Below are 20731 nucleotides of genomic sequence, written 5' to 3' on the forward strand. Positions count from 1 at the left end.
AATAAACTCTGAATAGTATGTATTTGTATTTTAAGGATATGCCATTCCCCTTTAACTGCAAACTGTTAATTACATTAGTAACAAAACAAACAATAAAAAATTGACCAAATTAAATTATAAGTAACGTTAAGGAAATATAGAAACGGAACTGTTGTTATTACATTTAATTTTTTTAAAGAGAGAAAAAAAAACAATATATTTAAGAAGATGCACATGATATTAAGACAAATACATGAGGTGAGATGAATCACTAAGAGCTTTATGTTCTCTGGATGTCATTCAACCCGTGACAAAATTAAGTTTCTAGTGACGTCTGGTCCAAAAAGAAATGAATAAAAATGATAAATCTGATTGATGTGCTTTTTTAAGGTCAGTGCTCAATTTGAGCAACCACATTTGGAGACCTCTACAAAATACATAATGTTATAAAAAACATTATTCTTTTCTTTCTGAGAAGCACATTTCATGTTTCTGTGCACGTACACATTTCATGAATACTCTTCAACAAAGGATGACTGGTTCACTGTAGTGCATTCATCATAGTCTGTGCTTGTTTGAGTTCTGGAAAACAAAAAGAAGGAAATTTACAATTTGCATAATACGATGTATAATTACTGATCCCAGAAGGAAAATGACGCGGCCACCTGTTAGCAGCACTCTGAACTTGTCAGCAGTGATGGAGACAACGGTGGTCTCTGTGGAGTCGGTCTCGGGGTCCTGAGCCTGAAGTCTGAGCTGGACTGTGGGTTCATTCACTTGCTTTATTTCACTGGAGCTCAGGGTGTAATCCACACGCCAGTTCACCGCTTCCAGACGACCCACTGACACATGACATGGATCAGGATGTTATATGCAAATAAATAATCCAGGATGTATTTCCTTTCTTTTTTTTTATTGGTAATACTCACATCGTAGGCTGCTCTCCCTCAGCTTTTCCTGTAGAGCACTGTGTTTATCTTCATAGGATTTACACAGTCCTGTGGCGTGCTCTAAACACAACAAATACATGATTAAAGCATTACACTTTTTTTCAGATATTACAGCTGTTTGTGACTGTAAAAGGTCTGCAAAGATTAAAGTGCACTATAAATGGAGTGTTTGTCTCCCAAAAGAAAGAACCGATTCTGAAGTGCCTGAAATGCCAGTAATTCCAGTCTTACTTCCTGATTGTACAAAGTTGCATAATGCCCATCTATGGTCTTCACTGGCTGCTTGTGAACAACGTCTACTTTGATCCTCAAACACTAGTTGTAGCTGAGACTGGAAGAGTCTGGTTCGTGTTGTCAACATGTCGAGAAAACGCTGTTTTCTGCGTTGCGAAAGCCAATCAATTTGATGCACTTCCAAAGGATGAGAACTTTGGCTCGAATTGATATGGTAAAACCGACGCCATCATTACTGTTTGTATAGCTTTATATCAAGTGCTGAGGAAGATCTGGAGCTGAAATTCAGAAAAAAACGTTTCATTTCTGGCACGCGCTGTAGACCAATCACAACAGAATGGGCCATCTGACCAATCAGAGCAGAGTAGACCAATCACAACAGAATGGGCCATCTGACCAATCAGAGCAGAGTAGACCAATCACAACAGACTGGGCCATCTGACCAATCAGAGCAGAGTAGACCAATCACAACAGAATGGGCCATCTGACCAATCAGAGCAGAGTAGACCAATGACAACACACTGGGCCATCTGACCAATCAGAGCAGAGTAGACCAATCACAACAGACTGGGCCATCTGACCAATCAGAGCAGAGTAGACCAATCACAACAGAATAGGCCATCTGACCAATCAGAGCAGAGTAGACCAATCATGGCCATAGCCATCTATGAGGTCACCGGACCTATGTATTTTTCCGAGGTGTATATAATAAATGTTGTGAAATAATTGCCTGATATAGTATTAAATTTACTTTAGTGCTGCAAGGATATTGCACAGTACCAAGACCTTCTCATCTGAGCTGCCTCATTGGTCTGTCACCGCTCGTCAATGTCAAAATATGAGATGACCAATTAAATCAAAGTAGGCGGGCTTTATGTTCACAGAAGCTGCTGTGCGCGAATTCCAGTGCGACGATATAGTTAACGGTCATTAAAGCCGAGTTCAGACTGCACGATTTTCAAAGTAGTCGGGTCACTGTTCTTTTCACACTGCGTGACTATCTGGGGTAACATTCAGTTGCTGGTGTGTTCACACTGCACGATGCATCGGCGACAGGAGTTTTCACACTGCATGACTTTCAGGAGGAAGAATCGCCGACAACTTCTGTCTGGTCCGCAAACTACGTTTCGCAACCAAACACACGCGAGAAGTGATAAGGAAATAGCGCAAAAACCCGCGTGCGTAAGACCGCAGTTAATTCTCGTGCGAGACTGAAATTGTTATTAAAAATGATAGCCTGCAAGAAGCTTGCGATCCAAATTGTCTGTGCACTGATTTGCAGCGAAAAGGAGAAAAAGAAAAACATATTATGCATGAAGAAATGGCTGGGAAGACAAGGGGAGCCAGGACTGTGTGTTCTGCTAAGAGAGTTGGGGGTAAATAAATAATTTTGCAATGTGCTGCTGTTGCTGCTGGTCAAGCAAATGTTTGTGTTTTGTTTCTGTTTGATATAATTGTAAATATATCTATTAAAATACTGATATTGTGACCTATAACTCCTCCCCGAACTCCCCGCTGCTCTGTATCTTGCTCTCTCATTGGCTGTCGGTCATCACCGATGTAGTTTTCAGTCAGAACACTTTCACACAGCAGGATTTTGAATCGCCGACAGGTCCAGATATTTAGCATGCCAAATATCTCACGGGCGTCGGCGACTCGTCGGCGATTCTCTCAGATCGCGTCTTTGCTCTTTCACACTGCGTGATTGTCACTCGCGTGAACGAGCACCGATTTGCCTGTGATTTCGGGCATTTGTCTGCGATTTCTCAAAACCTGTCGGCGAGCCAAAATCGGGGCTAAAATCGCGCAGTCTGAACTCGGCGGCATAAGTGTGAGATAAGATTTAAGTAGCTAAACTAAACATTTCATATTTGACAGCTGTTTTAGGATAGATATGTTAAATGACCGACAAAAATAATGAGGCAAACTATTAAACTTTTGTCTAATTCCACCATTTTGAATAGAAAATATGTCTATGTAATTTACGTGAATCATGTAAAGTAATATAAGAACCATTATATCATATTAGGCATAAGATTAATTATGAATGTGTGTATTGTGAATGAATTTAATAAACTTATTTACCTAGCGTTCCATCAAAGCGACAGAAACCGTTAAAATAGCATAATGGGGCACTTTACTATAAAGTCCACAAAATGATAAAGTGCGTATCCGTACCTTTCGGCAGGCCAAGCTGCTGTAGTTCACTGGAGAGAGATTCACTGTCTACATCATGTTTAGCAGCACTGGACAGAATGAAACTCAGCACAGCTACACTGGCTTTAATATCTCCAATTTCTGGGAAAAAGTGACAAATTAGCCAGAGATATGGCATAAAATACCCACAGACAACAGAAAAGACATTTATGTAGGGACGTATACATATTGGTAACATATCAGTTATCAGTCAAAATGAACAAACATTGATCAATTAATCATTAATTTTATTTATAAAGCACTTTTTGAAAGGTAAACAATGGATATTTCATTGCTGCTCATCTCCTATGCACACATGACACAAAAACTGGGTTATACTCACCAAATTTTGCATCTGTGGTCAGCTTTGAAACTTTGTCATACTGAAAACAGATAATTGTATACAGTTACTAGTTAAAGGAATATAAATTCAGTTTCCAGCTGTAGCCAGTGCTCTCTTACATCAATGCCTTCATCGAGCAGATCTTTCATGACTTGCACACACAGAAGTTTCATCTTGACGCTGGACTGTGAAGAACAGCAATGAAGCAAATTATATATAATTCAGTTTTAGATAGAAGGTGTCAAACGGGGGCATCAAAACACCAATTAAATTTAGACAACCCAACGCTTACTATTCTAGCTAAGGTGCTTATTTCTGCAAGGACCCAGTCAGGACAGTCCAGATCTCCACAAAATCGGAACCTCTGAAATAAAAAAATGAAAGAGCAAAATGAGTGAAGAATGTTTACTTCTGTTGCTCAGCCTTTAAGACTACACTGGACGATTAGCGTGCGCTATCCACAAAATGAAAATAAATCAACTATCCACAAAAAAAAGCGGTCTCATATTATAGCTTTAATGGTTTCAAATGTGAAACCAAAATAAACTCAGCTATCGTTCAATAAGAAATAAGATAAATACCATTATGACAGTCAGTCAGCTGCTCTTCTTCTTCTTCTTCTTCTGGTATTTGGTGGATAGCAAACCAGCTTTCCCCTGCCTCCTACTGGACTGGTTAAAAAAGATTCGATATTCTATAAGTGTAATTCCTTTTATAAAGTTGAGAAGTTCGTGATACAATATTTGACTGATTTGGGCCCTTTTTTTAAGTCACACTAACTAAAGTGACATTTTTAATAAGACAAATTAATGTTTTAGCCATTAAAGAAGGAACTCTTACCAGGCAAAATATCATTAAGCACTTTTTTTTTTCTGACAAGATTTAGTTTCTTGATGCTGTTATTATTTTTGCATTTTCCCTTGAATGTGTACTGGTATTTTAAGTTGTTTACAGACCGTATTGTATTGTAGGCCTACCTCTAGGATTAAAATTACAGAGACAATTACTTGACTCATTTTTGCTTCCACTCAACAGCAAATATGACCTGAATAAAATAAAATGGCTTTATTTTAAAATGTTCTGTATACACGCATTAAATCCATCACATTTAGGTTTAAAATCATGTGATTTAAAATGTTGTAAAATTAACTATTTTGCATGTATGTAGAGAGAAACTAGGAAAACATTACATTTATGTAAATAATTAGGCTACTTATTCATCAATAATTACTTATTACTATTTATCAGTAGGCTACTACTACTACACAGGTTAGAACATCATCTCAATACAATATTGAGCACGTCACTTAAGACCAGCGCATGCGAATTATAACCCAAACCAGAGAATGTCTAATAGGAAGACGGGCTCTGCCCAAACACACCTCCATCCATTACGTATTGGATCATCAGCTACGTCAGCGAGGGGTGTCTCGTACACATCCTCCTTTTTTTTCAGTCTACGCAAGCACTCAGCTGTAGATGAGATGTGTTCGAGTTACTCTGAGCGAATAGACTCTCCAGTATAATGCTCCTAAAACGATATTTCTCTGTCGACATCAAAGGCATTTTGACGTATCCTTGGTTTATTTATGGAGCGTGCTTTCAGTGCGTGTTTTGCTCTTATAATCCCAGATTAACAGTAAAACAAGGTAAGAGAAAACCTTGATTTACCCTGTAGTCAGACTAATTATAGTTAAAAAAATAAAAAAATTATAGTAGCTTATTGTTTTTTTGTTTTTGTTTTGTAAATCAAATAATGCAGTCTAAATTGTGTTTGTGAGAGATGTGATATATTATATCTTACATAACTTTACCCAAGTTTTATTTAATTTTTCTCAGATGACTCTCTACTGTTATACAACACTAATTATAGCCATACAGTCTTATTTCATGAAGAAGGATCGAAGAGTCTTTTGTTGGGAGGATTAAATAATGTTCTACATGTTGATGTAGACACTGGTCAGATTTTGGAGGTAAATGGTCATAAATATGTCAATTATATGTGATATTTATAAGCATGTATATGATTTTGCCATTTTCTATTGAAAATATTATGAAATATAAAATTATTATTATTAAAATAATATTATTTTAATTCTATTCAAACTAATTTCAGAGTTGGAATATAAAGCATAGTAGCAAATGATTATTTTTAATTATTTTTTAAGTTAACTGAAACTTTTGGCAGTGGGAGTAATTGGTAAATTGAGCCTAGGTTAAATTATATATTGTGAATTGATAGTTAGAAATGGAGCCATGACGCACACAGACAGCTGGGTCAATATAGCAACAATCGTGTCAGTGCGGTTTCATTCAGGTATATCAGGTGTTCATGAAAGATTTATTTCCATCAACATGTCCATTATGTTGCTATGGTTACAATACATTATTTAAATGTTAATTGTGTGATTGATTAGTGAGAAAACATTCATGTGACCTGTTGCTTTGTATATGATTTGTCATAGTACTCAAATATGTAATTAAAAAAACATTTTGAGAAGTGTTCAGAAGATTTTGTGACCGAGATAATAAAATAAAACACGGTTTATAGAGATGCAAACTGTAGAATTTATTCAGATGATGTTTTATTTTTATTTGTAGAACTTCACTCTGAATACAAACTTACCAAGATGTGGTACGGTGAGTTTTTAAAATTATTTTGAAGAAGTGAAAAATAAAAGAACAAATGGAGTTTTGTGGTTTATAACAGTCTTTCTAATATTCCTCCATACAGAGCAATTGTGAAAATGTAGTCACTGTAATTAAGAGATTTCAAGACTGCACATTCGTATGTGGGACGAATGGAGAAGAGCCAACGTGTTGGAGACTGGTAAGAAACTGTAGAGAGCAAGATTTTTGCATAGCTCTGCGATATATATTCAAATGTTGCCGTGTTGTTTACTTTTTTTAGTAAGACCGTACTGTGGGAAAAATGTGTAACTTGACTCAACTCTATTTGTGCATGTAAAATTTCCACCAGATTCACGGAATATGATTTAATTAAACACAGCAAACGTTTTTTATATATATATATATAAGCTTGGACTTTTTGTCAGCTTTACTGGCTGTGCATATGTCTGGTTTCAGCTTGTCGTAAATTTTACCGCAAATAAAATAAACTTATTAATATGAAGTCATTTCTGTGTGACATTTACATTTGAACACTCAAATATGTGATTGAGAACCAATGTCTTACTAGTTCAAACGCCAATTTGACTTTTAATTCCCAGAAAAAAATAATTTTTGATATCAACATTCAAATTTTCACTAGTTAAAAAAAATTCCTGATATCAAGATTATAATTTTGACTTGTTAAAATGCCAATTTTTTTTATATCAGTTATAAAATATTATGTGAGCACTTACAGAAATTCTTGACATCTCAACTTTAATTTTAATTTTAGTACATTTGTAATTGTATTTTCAATTGTAGATCTCTTTCATTCATATCATGCAAATGAATAAATGTTAAAATGGCTTGCCATATCGCTGCTCTCTAAAATGATTGTCTCTTTTCAAAGTTTCCCACAGAAAGCAATCATTCCACTGAGGTTGTAGACGGCACAGGGATCTCACCTCACACATGTACACAGAACTCGCTGTCTCTGATGGCAGGTAAGTGCGGAGCACAAGCCGCTTAATATTTTGATCTGCAGGCTTTGTGAATGAGCTGGAGGATTGCATATGCTTATCTAGAATAGGCTTTCATTAAGCAGACAGACAGATCCGAGAAAGTGATTCAGCTCTTTCGTAATGAATGTTGCCATTTAAATGTGCAGATGGAGACCTCTATGCGGCAGCTCCTCTTTACAGTGATGGAACCCTGCTGCAGTTTCGAAGAAAAATTGGAAATCGAATCAGCGTATGGATGCATGACCAGTGGGTCTCAGGTTGGTGGAATCACACATTTTCACTAAAAATTACAATTTTAGCATTTTTAGGCAAACTCGTATTTTATGTATGAACTGTTTGAACTGTTTTTCTAATTGAGGACATCTCCAAATGTCCACAAAGAAAGGTTATTTCAGATTTAAGGAACTTAAGATAGATTAGTCTAAGTGAACTCGTAGATCTTACTCTGCTTCTAATGTAATTTAAAGACTGCACTTAAGTAGCCTATACACTAGTTTTGCTGGGAAGAGTTTTCTCAGCAAGAGAAATCAATTGCTTACACTGAGTTTTTCTACTCCCAAGCTTCAGCTATCAAAATACTCCCTAGTCACTGTTTCACACTTGAAGCTAAAGTTGAGGTTCATTGAAATGAGTAAAAAAGTGGAATGAATAAAGAAATAATTCATGACTCATTCGGACTCCCCCACAGAACCCACTTTTATCTCCAGTTTTCTGGCCGAGCGCAAAAATGACTCCTTGAATGAGAAGATATACGTCTTATTTCGTGAAAAAAACTCGGACACGAGCCCAGAAGCTGATCCTTGGATATCTAGAGTTGCCAGAGTTTGTAAGGTAGGTTTCTCACTTGGATATGAAAGATGTGTCTGTTCTTAGTGAGGCTTCCTAGATTTCTGAGAGAACAATTATTGTGGAATAGTGACCTTTAAAAGCAATTTTATTATCCTACTAATTTCAAGGGAAGATGAATGGCCTAACTTATAAAGGCATTTGCTTGTCAGAGATTGGTTGCCATGATTATTGTGGAGGTGGTAAAGAGATGTCTTACAAAGCCAGATTGCATTTCAGCACTGCAAGCCTCACTGGCGTAATTTGACACGTTATCTCACCTAACTTGACAATGCCAGCAATGCAGTCATCACTCTTCTTTCAGCGCTTCAGCAAAGTTTTTAGCAAACATCAGCTGGAGACAAGACTGATGGACAGATATCAGATTCTGGAAACAAAGCATGAGCTGCAGAAGTGGCTCAACCAATAAAAAATATGCTCTAAGAACAGTTTGCTAACGTTCACATTATGTTGTGAAAATATTTTCATAAACCATCTTGTATTTTAAGTGTTTTAAAAAATGTTTTTTCTTGTTTATGCGGATGTTAAGGGAACTAATTTTGCAAACATTATGGGAATGTTACTTTTGAATGTTCTTTGTCAATTCTGCAAGTAGTAGGCTATCGTTTAGGAAAAATTCCAAATAAAACGTTTTAGAAGAATATTTCCATAAACAATGTTTTTGTGCTAACGTTTTGAGAACATTCTCAAAGATCAGAACACTTAAACATTCTATTAATGTTACTGGAAGAACGTTTGTTCATAACTTTGAGAGAAGCTTGCTAGAACATTAGGGAAGATCTGAGAACGTTCTGAAGAGAAACAAAGCTTTCATGGCATGTGGATAGACAAATATATCTGGGCTTGAACTTCAGCTGAATATTTTCCACCTGTGAAAATAACACTCTCTCATAGGTTGATCAGGGCGGTCCCAAGCTGTTCCTCCAGAACATCTGGACCTCCTTCCTGAAGGCACGCCTCGTGTGTGGGATTCCTAGTGAGTCGTTGTACTTCAACCGCCTGCAGGATGTTTTTGTGCAGCATGATGAGGACTGGATGAAGTCGCGAGTGTATGCGCTCTTCTCCAGCAGCTGGTAAAGACTGCATTATCTTCTGATATTTAAATAGGATTTACTCTGTTACTTCTTGTTAAGAAGGTTTCGAGAAGAGCAATAAAATAACATCTTTATCAATGGAGAGTTTTAAAAAAAATAATGAAGATAAAAAGTTCAAAGTTCTGTCATGAAACTCTAGATGGCGCTGGCTGATAGGTCCTTAACTCAATTGTTAGCGATCACGTCATTATCTACACAGCACAGCTGATTGGTTGCTGTGGAACCAATGAGCTTGCTTTCTCAACATTCAAATACTTGGCATTGTTTTGGCACTTCAGAAACCCTCCATCTTCCCCAGCTCCACCTGTATAGATCTGCTACGGGTGTTATTTCATGTATGTTAGAGCAGCTGCATGTCTGTGAAGGTATTGGCAGTACCTCTGCAACAGCAGAAGCGTAGCAGATCTATTCCGCCAAGACCAAATACATTAACATTGCCACATCCATTACCATGCCAATCTCTTCGAGAGTTGTCATGACAGAAATATAGCTACTAACAAGTTCCCAATGTACTGTCTCCATCCCTACCCATATATAACCATGGCAGTAAAGAGAACTGAGTCAACACACAGGCCCTGTTTACACCTTGTATTAAGATGCGTTTTGGTCGATCGGATCACAAGTGGACGACGCTAAATACAGGTGTAAACGGGGTCTAAAATGTTTTGAGCTTGTCAACTTTCAACCACTTCCAGAGGTAGTCGAAAACGCATTCGACCGGATAGTGTAAACGCTCATGTGGCCGAATGCGTTCGAACAGCCACAAAAGACCATCTACTCTCCACCTACTGATATAATGCGTAAACATAATGGGAAGCGCGCTAGTGAGACAGGATTCAAACTTTGGCTGGAGACCCAAGTTTGGTTTGAAGATGAAAAACGTATTTTTTTTTTTATTATTATTATTATATTAGATACTGTAATATTTGAACAAAATCTGAGACTGTTTTGCTTTTTTTTTTTTTTTTTTTTTCAGAAAATATAACCAATTGTTGAATGCCTGTTCTGCTGTGTTTTTTTTTTTATTATTATTATTATTTATCTATTTATTTATTATTATTATTATTATTTTTATTTATATTTTTTTTTTTTTTTTTTTTTTTTTTTTTTTTTTTTTTTTTTTCAGCCAAAATAAACAATTGTTGAATGTCAAAAAAAAAAAAAAAAAAAAAAAAAGAAGATGAAAAACGTCCCAAGCACAATGTTCTCTCACCATTCCTGATTTCTAACACTCACTCACCGCGTTCTGCGTCGTCTTGCGGCTCTCAGAGCAGAAATAAAAGCTGCTGCTCTCCGTATGTTTTTCCGTCGTCTTCGGGCACTTTGATAATGTAAACTGTGTGAGCTTACTTCGTCCATTAGATCGAAAGATCAGTAAAAGCCCATACATTTACCTAGCCTGACTACGTCAGACTTCGTACTTCCGCTCAATTTCAGTTCGCTTCTGTACTCAGTCTGAGATAGCGACCGTTTTCTCCGTTTTCCTCCGGCCTCAAAACAGCCGGCCAATCAACGAACAGAGGGCGGGCTGAGAGCCGTGACGTAGACGCTAAGATTGTACCGTGGATGCGTAGATTTACTTGACATAATCTGCAAGTCGTTCACAGCCATGTTCACTCCTGTATTTCGCTCGATGGTTTTGTTTTCGCATCATACATGTGTTTACAGTGGAAGTTAGATGCGGCTGAGCATGCGCATAACACACGCCATAACCAAACGTTATGTGATTGGCTTACGGGTAACCAATGATTTTAAACTTCAGACAAGCGCCCCCCCGCGAGAAAGAAAACGCTTTTCAATTATGCCATGCCAGACTCTGTCTACGAAGCAAAGCGAAGTAGCAGAGTTTGGTATTACCAGGCTAACATTTACCCTCCCCTTGAAGAAATAAGGATATAAGTGGTTGAAACTGGACAAAAGAGACAGATTATAATACCAGGTGTAAACGGGATGTGTTTTCTTCCTCTACTTGTGTGATCCGATCGACCAAAACACTTCTTAATACCAGGTGTAAACCGGGCCACAGTCTGAAAGTGATCAGTACAAACACAAAAAGTCAATTGTCGCTTGTTTATTAAGCTTATCAGTCATTGTTCCAAGCGGAAGGCTGAACTAAGAGGAAATTATATTCGCATCCACACACCAACGAACGATAACGCTAAGTTTTTTCGACGCGCTCGCTGTAGTTTTGTCGCTTGCCACTTTAAATGCTATAGCTCTTTAAAGCAGGAAGGATTCTGATTGGCTGTCAATGAAAAAGAAAAAACACCAAAAGAATTCTTTAGCTCCACCTACTCATCATGTATATGTGTGTGTGTGTTAACAATCTGTTCTTTTAACACTTGCACAGGAACTCTACTGCTGTCTGCATATACTACTTGAAGGATCTTGATTATGTTTTTGAGAAATCTTCCTTCAAAGGTTATACTGAGGCCATTCCCAGCCCAAGACCAGGAATGGTGAGCAACAACATTCCCTTCCAGAATAATCTTTATAAACATCTTGCTTTATCATATTGTTTTGTTTTGGATAGAAAAACTCAAAGATCTGTTAGTCTGCACTCTTTTAGTTTTGCACTACACTGCATTACAACACCTACCAGCTAACCACTGTGGTCAGATAATGTGTAGGGAAGTTTTTATTTTCAGTGTCTTAGTATCCACAAACACCACAATTTCCATGAGCTTGTCAACAAAATTCCACATATTGTTTCCAGATTTGTCTGCATTTGCTAGTGATGAATAGCTCAACTGGTATTGTGGTATTATTTCTAAGTTGACAATGTTCTGAGTCAAACTGACGGCCGGAGACTCCCTTGGGGCCGCATTTTTGTAATATTGTGCTTGGGTCCATCACAATGGGATCATCCTATTTTTTGCATTAAAACATTGTTAAAAAAACTGTATTGAGTAACCTTTGATTCAAGTGAAGCCTTTTCACTGCAAATATTTAATTCACATTTTCCTAAGTTTTATTTTTGTGTACTTATTTATACCCAACAACTTCCTCAATCATTTTACTCTTGACCCAAAGGTGAATCGTTATGGGTTATTTCTATAGCAATTGTTGGTGAGCCAAGGCTATTGTTTCCTCACAATAGCTATTTTAAATCTCCTCTTATAGCCTACTTGAGGAAATACGCAGTCATTTTTACCTTGGCCTTTATCTTGGTAACAATGAGATGGTTATAACCTCAAACAATGCTAACTGAAATGACATTATAACTGATAACTCCCATCTTTTCCAGTGTGTGGAAAACAGCAATTCCATTCCAATTTCCACCCTCCATATAATTAAAGACTATCCAGAGATGAAGGACTGGATTCATCCCATTCAAAAAGACACACCTTTCTTCACAAATAATAAGAACTTTACCAAGATAGCTGTTGACCGAGTCCAAGCTTCAGATGAAAACATGCACAATGTGCTGCTGCTTGCAACAGGTACATGGATGTGGTAAATTGGTTCAAGTTCTCTGTATACTGATGTTTGCTTCGTGACTTCCTTCATACCAGAGAGAATAACAAAACACTTGATATAAAAAGCCCTTCCCTCATTACCGGCTTTTTCCTGCTGTGCCTTTAGGTCTCCAATTGAAACCCTCCTTTTGGCTTTGGAATTAAATGTAGCACTTTGTTGCACAAGTTACTGGTTTGTTAATGTTTCAACAACCCATGTTGAAACTTTTATAAACTTCAGCCACTCTTTTGTAAGCATGGGATCCTTCAGAAGGATATGCAGAGCTGGTGCTTTTTTTTGGACTCTGGATGAAGTTTTAAGTTATACTTTCAGAGAATAATTAACTATTTTATTTCAAAAGATGAAGGTAAATTTGTTTTCTCATCATATGTTCCCTTTAGAATGAGATTTTTGTATTATTAACTCTTTAATACATGTTTCGCCAATCATTATTACATATTCAGGTCTTTAGCGACCCGGACTTCTCTAGATCGCAAATCGGGGAAAGCATCAGTGCTAAAGTCGTGCGTGTATTCCAGCCTTAATAATTTTTCCATTACAGTATATGCGCTTAGTACTGTCAATTATAAATTACTATTGAACCTGCTTACAATAAATGCTCTCACTACTTCTTTCAGACCACAGACTGCCTTACTCCCATTCATTGTCTTTGCTCTTCTTAGATAATGGTGAAATCTTCAAGATCCTGGAGGACGGCTCCGAAGCTTTTATCATCTCTGAAACGCATCTGTGCAACGGCTCAGCACCCATACAATCAATGAAACTTGACTCTGTTCAGGTTCGTTTGTCCAGAGGCTATTTTGGGAGTAAAACCAGATTTAATAAAAAGAGAGAAGAGAATGTACCTCCTACGAATACTCCTAGTTGCTGCAAATTTTCACTGCTGTTGTTTTTATCTGTAGAAGAAGCTGTTTGTAGGATATCCTGGGCAGTTGTCCGTGTTAGACCTGCAGAGATGTCAAGACTACAATGCTTCCTGTGAGGAATGTGTTCTTTCCCGTGATCCATACTGCGCTTGGACTGAACAAGGCTGCACGTCACAAACTAAGTATGCTTTATCTTTTTATTCTTTTATTAAAGGATATTAGCTAAAACATGCTAATATATATATATATATATATATATATATATATATATATATAGTTTTTGTGTGTTTTGAGAACATTATTAAAGACCAGGGGCCAGTTGCACCAGCTGGACATACACCCGGTTGTAAGACTAGGCTGGATGTAAAATGAGGCTTAAGTAAATTATATCTGTTGCACCATCTAAGCACTGCACGTCTGAGACTTAATCTTACACCTAGTCAAATGTAGGTGTAAAGTTAAAAGTCATGACTTGTTCAGAAAAGACTAGTATATGTCTGAATTAATTATTGCTGCATATTTATACCATATGCAACATACTTTTTATTGGTCACAAAGGTAATCCAAATGTAGTACTCAATATGCGATTTTGGACACACTTGCTTTGTGAGTGAGTCATTGAATTATTCACGCAACTGATTATACTAAATCTTACGCCTAGTCAAAGGTAGGTGTAAAGTGAGAAGTTGTGACTTGTTTGGAAAAGGTTAGTTTCATCTTTGTGAATCAATTGTGAGTTAATTGTAACTGCAGACATGAACTGTAATGTTGATGATGGGTTCATTTACACATGATATGCGATATAACAATGTTATAATACAGATGTGCATAATGTAATATGTACATATGTAAATAAATACAATACATATGTAAATAAAACAGATGTTGTCTCATTTACAACATGACATTGTGTAGCCGCTGCGCTACGGCTGAACGTTAGGAGGCTGGTTTGCGTTTGCTTTATTCTGTGCTGTCGTCTCAGCCGTTTTCACAACATGTCTCCGCTATATTGTAATTTTCTGCTCGTCCGGCACTTTGCAAAAACCCAACCTTGTTTCTGCAGCGATTTTCAGCATGTTTTCAATAACAACTTCTGGCGTTTATGTTTTACGTAGCTTAAGAAAGTCACATAAACCGCGCAAAATACGATCAGACTGAAACGGATTTCCAGAAATTCTATTTGAATATGACTTCAAACAACATATACTCACACTTTTAATAAGCAGACTTATAAATAACCTTTTACATGTTTAGGACGTTACAATAACAATTTACATACGTTGTAATAATTTACAGGGAGACTTTGGATAAATGCTGACTCGTTAGGTAATCTGACTCATTGAAATCAGATGGTGTAGTAGCTTCATTTATGATGAGCAAATTCAGTTTTTTTAGCATTAACAAATTTAAGTTTGTAAGAATCATGAATGGAATCTCAACTATGCGTCCAACTTTTTACGTCCAGCTGGTGCAACGGGCCCAGAAAACTCTAAACAAACATTCTATTAACATTACTGGAACAACGTTTGTTCATAACTTTGAGAGAACCTTGCCACAATGTTAGCCAAAGTTCTGAGAAGGTTTCCTGTTAGCTGGGTTAGAAACTCCATAGCAACACCCTGGCAACCTGCTACAACACCCTAGCACTGTTTTAAATATTATTTTTTTTGTTTCAGAGGAGGAATACAAAACATTGCTGATGGACTGACTAACGTATGTCACCAAAAATCAGGTTTGTTATAAGAATAATCTCGTAATGTTGTTTTAAGTAAAATTTCCCCCCCGCAATACTTTAAGACAAAAGACAAAACCATCTTCCTAACTCGTGTATCTTTAACAAATGTTTTTTTCAGTGAAGAGATGCAGACGTGATGTGCAACAATCATCGACGGCTCCAATAAGTGTCCGACACTCTGTGCCCACTAATGTCCCCTTTTATCTCTCTTGTCCTGTTGATTCCCATCATGCCACTTATGTATGGGAACATGGGAACAAGAGAAGCCCATGCCAGCAGACTCAGTCAGAATGCCTCCTCCTCATCCCAGCCATGATGGATGACATGTATGGAAATTACAAATGTATTTCCCATGAACGTGATTACACTAAAACTGTGAATGAGTATGACCTTTATAAGTCTGCTTTCAATAATGCTTTCAAGCTCAGAGTCCAGGGCTGGTTTATACTGGTTTTTACTAGTGCCTTCAATCTCCGCTCACTTTAAGTTCAAAGTAGTTATATAAATGTCAGTGCTTCCGTCCTCCAGCATTTCTGACCTGTAAGCTGATTTAAACCTTCAGTAACACGTTGCCAGGTGTCAGTGGTTGTCTGGTGTAGACTATGGACTATAGGGAAGTAAACACTGAAATAAAAGAGATTACACGCTTGCCATCTCTGTTGAGTGTATACGGTGGGGTCCAAAGTCTGAGACTGCAATGCAAATTTGGGCTTTTGTCTTCAGAACCTGGAAATGCTCTGGCAGTTTCAGGATTTAGAATTTTTCTGGGAAAAAACCCCATTATGAAGTAAAATGAAGGAATATTTCAGATGCTGCACTATTCTTAGGTCACAAGTCACTTTTTAAAACATTCACCAATTGAGTGGTATAAAGATATAATATCACGATGTATCACGATCAATATACGATGTATCACGATAATGAACATGCACGGTATTGTTATCGTGGGCACTTCAAAATACCGTGAATAATTATTCATTACGAATTAATCCGATTTGTAGAATGCGTTTTAAGAATACTTTATCCATCAACCAACAAAGTGTAAAACAACGCTGTATGCTGCGTTAAAGAGGCATGTGCGCAACATGCATAAGAACCGCATGGCGGAACAAGTGAAGGAGAAGCACTGAATGAAAATCCCTCAGCAGTAGAAATGCAGCTGTTACCCAGATTCCAAACGGAAATGCGTCACGAAAGTGGTCTAGTAAGAGCGCATGGCTACGTCACACATGTCCCCGCCCCCACGGTCACGGCACAAAAATACCATTAAAAATTAATATATATATTAACTGGCTTTTTATTAATGCAATACAGTGAATGACAGCCGTATGTGGTCTCCCAGTGGCTTGCATTATTCGCAGTTGAGTGTTAGTGATTAATTTACAGCAAAACAAAAGTTTAACATTTATGCTTTTGTCTTACATTTCATAATAAACTCAGACAAGCTTAGTACAGACTCGTTTTCCGTCAGTTTATTTTTGCGAATTGGAATGTGTGCAAAGGATTGTGGGTGATTGGAAGAGGTGTTAGTGAGGCCAGCAGGGGGCGCTCACCCTGTGGTCTGTGTGGGTCCTAATGCCCCAGTATAGTGAAGAGGACACTATACTGCCAAAAGAGCACCGTCCTTCGGATGAGACGTTAAACCGAGGTCCTGACTCTCTGTGGTCATTAAAAATCCCAGGATGTCCTTCGAAAAAGAGTAGGGGTGTAACCCCGGCATCCTGGCCAAATTTGCCCCTTGGCCTCTGTCTATCATGGCCTCCTAATCATCCTCATATACTGATTGGCTTCATCAATGTCTCCTCTCCACCAGTAAGCTGGTGTGTGGTGGGCGTTCTGGCGCAATATGGCTGCCGTCGCATCATCCAAGTGGATGCTGCACATTGGTGGTGGTTGAGGAGATTCCCCCCTTCTATGTAAAGCGCTTTGAGGTCTCAGAAAAAGCGCTATATAAATGTAACAAATTATTATTATTATTATTATTTAAGGCCGCTAAGGATACATCCGATGAAACCTTCAAAACAGGGCGAACTTGGACGCTAATCCTCCAGCACAGCTGCTCATCATTTAGTTAGTTATTTCTGTGTATTTAGTTCCTCTGTTTTCAGTCTTTGGTTGTTCAGTTCATGTTCGTGTATGGTAGTGTTTGTTACGTTTACGTTTATGGTGTGTATTTATTAGAGGTTGAAATCAAATCAAACACTGCCAAACCATCCATACTATTTCTGAATAGGATGTATACTTCATAAATTGTATGAAATTATGTAAATACATGGTTCAGATCACTCAAAACATATATGAAAATGGGGGTGCCCTTAATTATATGGTCACTAAGGAAGCTTGGCTGTCCATCTAGTGAAAAGGTTTGGTACTGCGCCCAAATAAAATCTTACTGAAGCTCATTTTTTGAGATATCAACCTAAAATTTGGAACACAAACTTGTTTAGATTTTTGGCTTTAATTTTCATGCATTCATTAGAGTAAAATATATTTTGTAATATATACAGTATATATTTTATATAAAATAGAAATAATTATATTTTTACATTGTACATGTTCATAAACTCAAACTTATATAACTTTTTTCTTTCATAATTTATGTCACTTCTACAATAATCTAGCAAATGTCTTCTTTAAAACAAGACCAACCATATGGAGCATGGGGTATTATTTTTTGGGTATATCAAGCAGGCAATCTTTGGTCTTATTAATCTATTAGCCTTACTTTTTCATAACTTTATATTTAACTGAAATCCTGTAGTAATGTTGCTTTTGTACTTTTGACTGAACTGTTTGCTTGTATTTATTTCCTATTGTACAAACGTCTTTCATAATGGCTGATAGTGTTTATTTAAATAATATTTTTCAAATAAATGCAATTTTATTTTAAATAATATGCAGTATTTGGTATTGAGAAATTTGTTATTGTGATTTCCCCTTGAAAGTTAAAAATGCATTGGCTAGCTGTCATTGGAAATCCCATTAACTGTTAAATGGTCAAAGACAAAGATTTCCTCAGCAGACATTTAAAGGGATTTTGTGATTATGAATATTGACCTGAAGAATATCAGCTAGATGCAGGTAACGCACTCGCTTAGTCGATCTCTCTGTCATACTCTACTCTTCATAATACAATAAGCTTCAATGAAGCGACTCAACGTTCCTTCGTTACTAGTTCTAAAGTGACATTTTAGAATTGAATAACTTAAGTGAGTCATTGAATCATTCATTCAACCGATTTGTTCGAAAACACTGATTAATTCAGGAATCAAACAAGTGTAACACTGCATCCGAAAATGAATACTTCCTTACTATATGCATAAAACAGTACAGCAAAAGAGTAGTACTATGTCCAAATACATACATTTTGAAAAATAGCATTGACCTACTACTTCTGGTGAGATTCTGAAATGCCCATTTGATGGACACTATCCCATGAGGCCAAGGGAGAGAGTTTATGAATGGCAGTGAAGCGACACAATTGACGCTGGTAGGTCATGTGACAGTAACAACACAGCGAGTACAATACGTCTGAATTCTGGCCATGTTCATACAACATACTTTTTTAAAGGTCACCAAGCAAATTTAAATGTACCTGCTCAGTATGCGATTTTTGACACACTGACTGTCTTTGTGTGTGAGTCATTGAATTATTCACTCAACTGATTATTCCAAAACGCTGATACATTCAGGAACGAAACAGCTACTGTGTGTTGCTTTGAGACGTGCAACAGTTTTGCTGGGATTTCATTTGGAACTATTTGTATAAAAGCAATTTCACTCTCGCAGTTGTGCTATTTTCCATCAGCAGAGCTGCGATTAAACTACAGCACTCTTGCGCACTTTTGGATCCCACTCTGAATTGTGCACTAAATGTCTTAATGTAACTGGTTCAACACTTCTTTCAAGAACTGTAGCATGTCTTTACAGTATGTTATGAAATGAGAGCCACACCAGAAATACTTTTCTAGATGTAACATCTGAGAAACGGTCATATTGTTCACAGTTGGGAACACTAAATATTCAACAATATTATTGATCTGCCTGCATTTGACACCATTATATGAGAACTGAACTGAGCTGGCCGGTGACATCACTGTTTTCTCCAGACCGGCTATATAGATAAATGAACTAAATTAATAACTTTTTTTACAACAGAAATGAACCATCACTGGACATACTTAAGCTGGACTATGACTTTTGATTTTCTTCTAGATTTGCTGTACAGCCGAAACAAACTTTGTTGCATTATTTTCTTGTTGATACTGTACAGCTGCTTTGAAACAATAAGCACTATAGGGTGATTTGACAGGAATTTCCTGGTTATGGTGTTTGTTTACTGAGAAACTGCAACTTCCTGTCATTAGGGATGATACAATTGTGAGCTCACTTTCATAATTATGCATGCTTCTTTGTCATTTGTATTTTTTCAAGCACTTGTTTCTCAAAATGTGTAGAGTAAGTAGCCTGTGGATTTGCTTTCATAAAGGGAAACAGGAATGTCGGGGTGTGATTGTATTCATTTCATAAAGTTGTTCAGGAAGTATGAGAAATTATCAGTAACAGGGCTTGAAGAATTCTGGGTGCGGTGAGCAACACAAGGTCACTATAGTCTTCATTTGCTTTTGGCTGCTAGACTACTGAAAACATGCTGTGCGTTCTTTAAAAACAAATATTAAAGATTCGTTATTTTTTAAATGTGGGACTGCAAAATAAATATGGACCATTTACAGTCCTGAAATATGCAGCAAATACGGGAACAAGATTATTCACCTTATATTTTTAACTCATTATTTGGACAACTATAAATTAAAGTAAGTTTGGGAGCTTTTGTGTTCGGAATAAAAAAGGAGCACATTAGTCTGTAGACAAAAAGATTTGTGAATGTTATGAAAATGAAGGAAATGTAATGTATATTCTTTAACCTTTTTTTTTAAATACTCATTCAAATGTGTTTCTGCAGCAATGCAGTTTTATTTATCTTGCAGACATTTAATGATTGGCTTGTTTTCCATGCCGTTAACAGCATGAAGGTTTTGCTTGCACGCAAAGATTTACACAAAGAAACAGTGTTCTCTTTCATTTTTAATGGCTTAACGAATTAAATATTGAGAGGGACATGACAACATGACAAAAGAGTCACAGATGTGAACTGGCTTCTAATGTATTTCATGTCAATATTCAAGCAAATTACAATTTATCATATTATACAAGGGGCATTGTGTTTCTTTATTATTGTTATGGCAATCTTACAATTTGCTGCACATTAAGTATGATTTTTTTTTATTATTATTGCACTGAAACATGCCCACCTAGAGCTAAATATCTTCCTGTATGTGACTTTTAAGCCTTTAGATTTCTAATGCTCGATTATGT

General features: G+C 36.9%; 2 protein-coding genes across 2 annotated transcripts; one reads left to right on the top strand and one right to left on the bottom strand.

Annotated features, from left to right (window-relative positions):
* Positions 1 to 149: 149 nt before the first annotated feature.
* Positions 150 to 4354, bottom strand: commd4 (COMM domain containing 4). Its single transcript, XM_084094525.1, has 8 exons — positions 4284 to 4354; positions 3995 to 4066; positions 3822 to 3887; positions 3703 to 3742; positions 3342 to 3461; positions 909 to 989; positions 645 to 821; positions 150 to 561 (listed from the first exon to the last, which is right to left on the bottom strand). Exons 1-8 carry the CDS (start codon positions 4284 to 4286, stop codon positions 521 to 523), a joined length of 600 nt encoding a protein of 199 aa, XP_083950651.1. The 5' UTR covers positions 4287 to 4354; the 3' UTR covers positions 150 to 520.
* An 802-nt stretch (positions 4355 to 5156) lies between these two features.
* On the top strand, positions 5157 to 19855 carry sema7a (semaphorin 7A (JohnMiltonHagen blood group)). Its single transcript, XM_084094516.1, has 14 exons — positions 5157 to 5351; positions 5542 to 5675; positions 6304 to 6342; positions 6437 to 6532; positions 7223 to 7316; positions 7481 to 7591; positions 8023 to 8165; positions 9075 to 9253; positions 11625 to 11733; positions 12522 to 12717; positions 13417 to 13532; positions 13657 to 13802; positions 15297 to 15352; positions 15474 to 19855. The coding sequence occupies exons 1-14, from the start codon at positions 5228 to 5230 to the stop codon at positions 15839 to 15841; spliced, it is 1911 nt and encodes a 636-aa protein (XP_083950642.1). The 5' UTR covers positions 5157 to 5227; the 3' UTR covers positions 15842 to 19855.
* Positions 19856 to 20731: the final 876 nt, after the last annotated feature.

This window comes from Abramis brama, assembly GCF_963993115.1.
Source record: "Abramis brama genome assembly, chromosome: 20".
Classification (NCBI taxonomy): domain Eukaryota; kingdom Metazoa; phylum Chordata; class Actinopteri; order Cypriniformes; family Leuciscidae; genus Abramis; species Abramis brama.

Bases quoted from the DNA above. Each gene is read 5' to 3' on its own strand.
- sema7a (XM_084094516.1), top strand. From the start codon at position 5,228: ATGCTCCTAAAACGATATTTCTCTGTCGACATCAAAGGCATTTTGACG. The intron at 7,592-8,022 runs GTTGGTGGAATC...ACTCCCCCACAG, and splicing joins GCATGACCAGTGGGTCTCAG to AACCCACTTTTATCTCCAGT. The intron at 11,734-12,521 runs GTGAGCAACAAC...CATCTTTTCCAG, and splicing joins CCAGCCCAAGACCAGGAATG to TGTGTGGAAAACAGCAATTC.
- commd4 (XM_084094525.1), bottom strand. The intron at 3,888-3,994 runs GTAAGCGTTGGG...TGTTCTTCACAG, and splicing joins TAAGCACCTTAGCTAGAATA to TCCAGCGTCAAGATGAAACT. The intron at 990-3,341 runs GTACGGATACGC...TGTTGTGTTTAG, and splicing joins GCAGCTTGGCCTGCCGAAAG to AGCACGCCACAGGACTGTGT.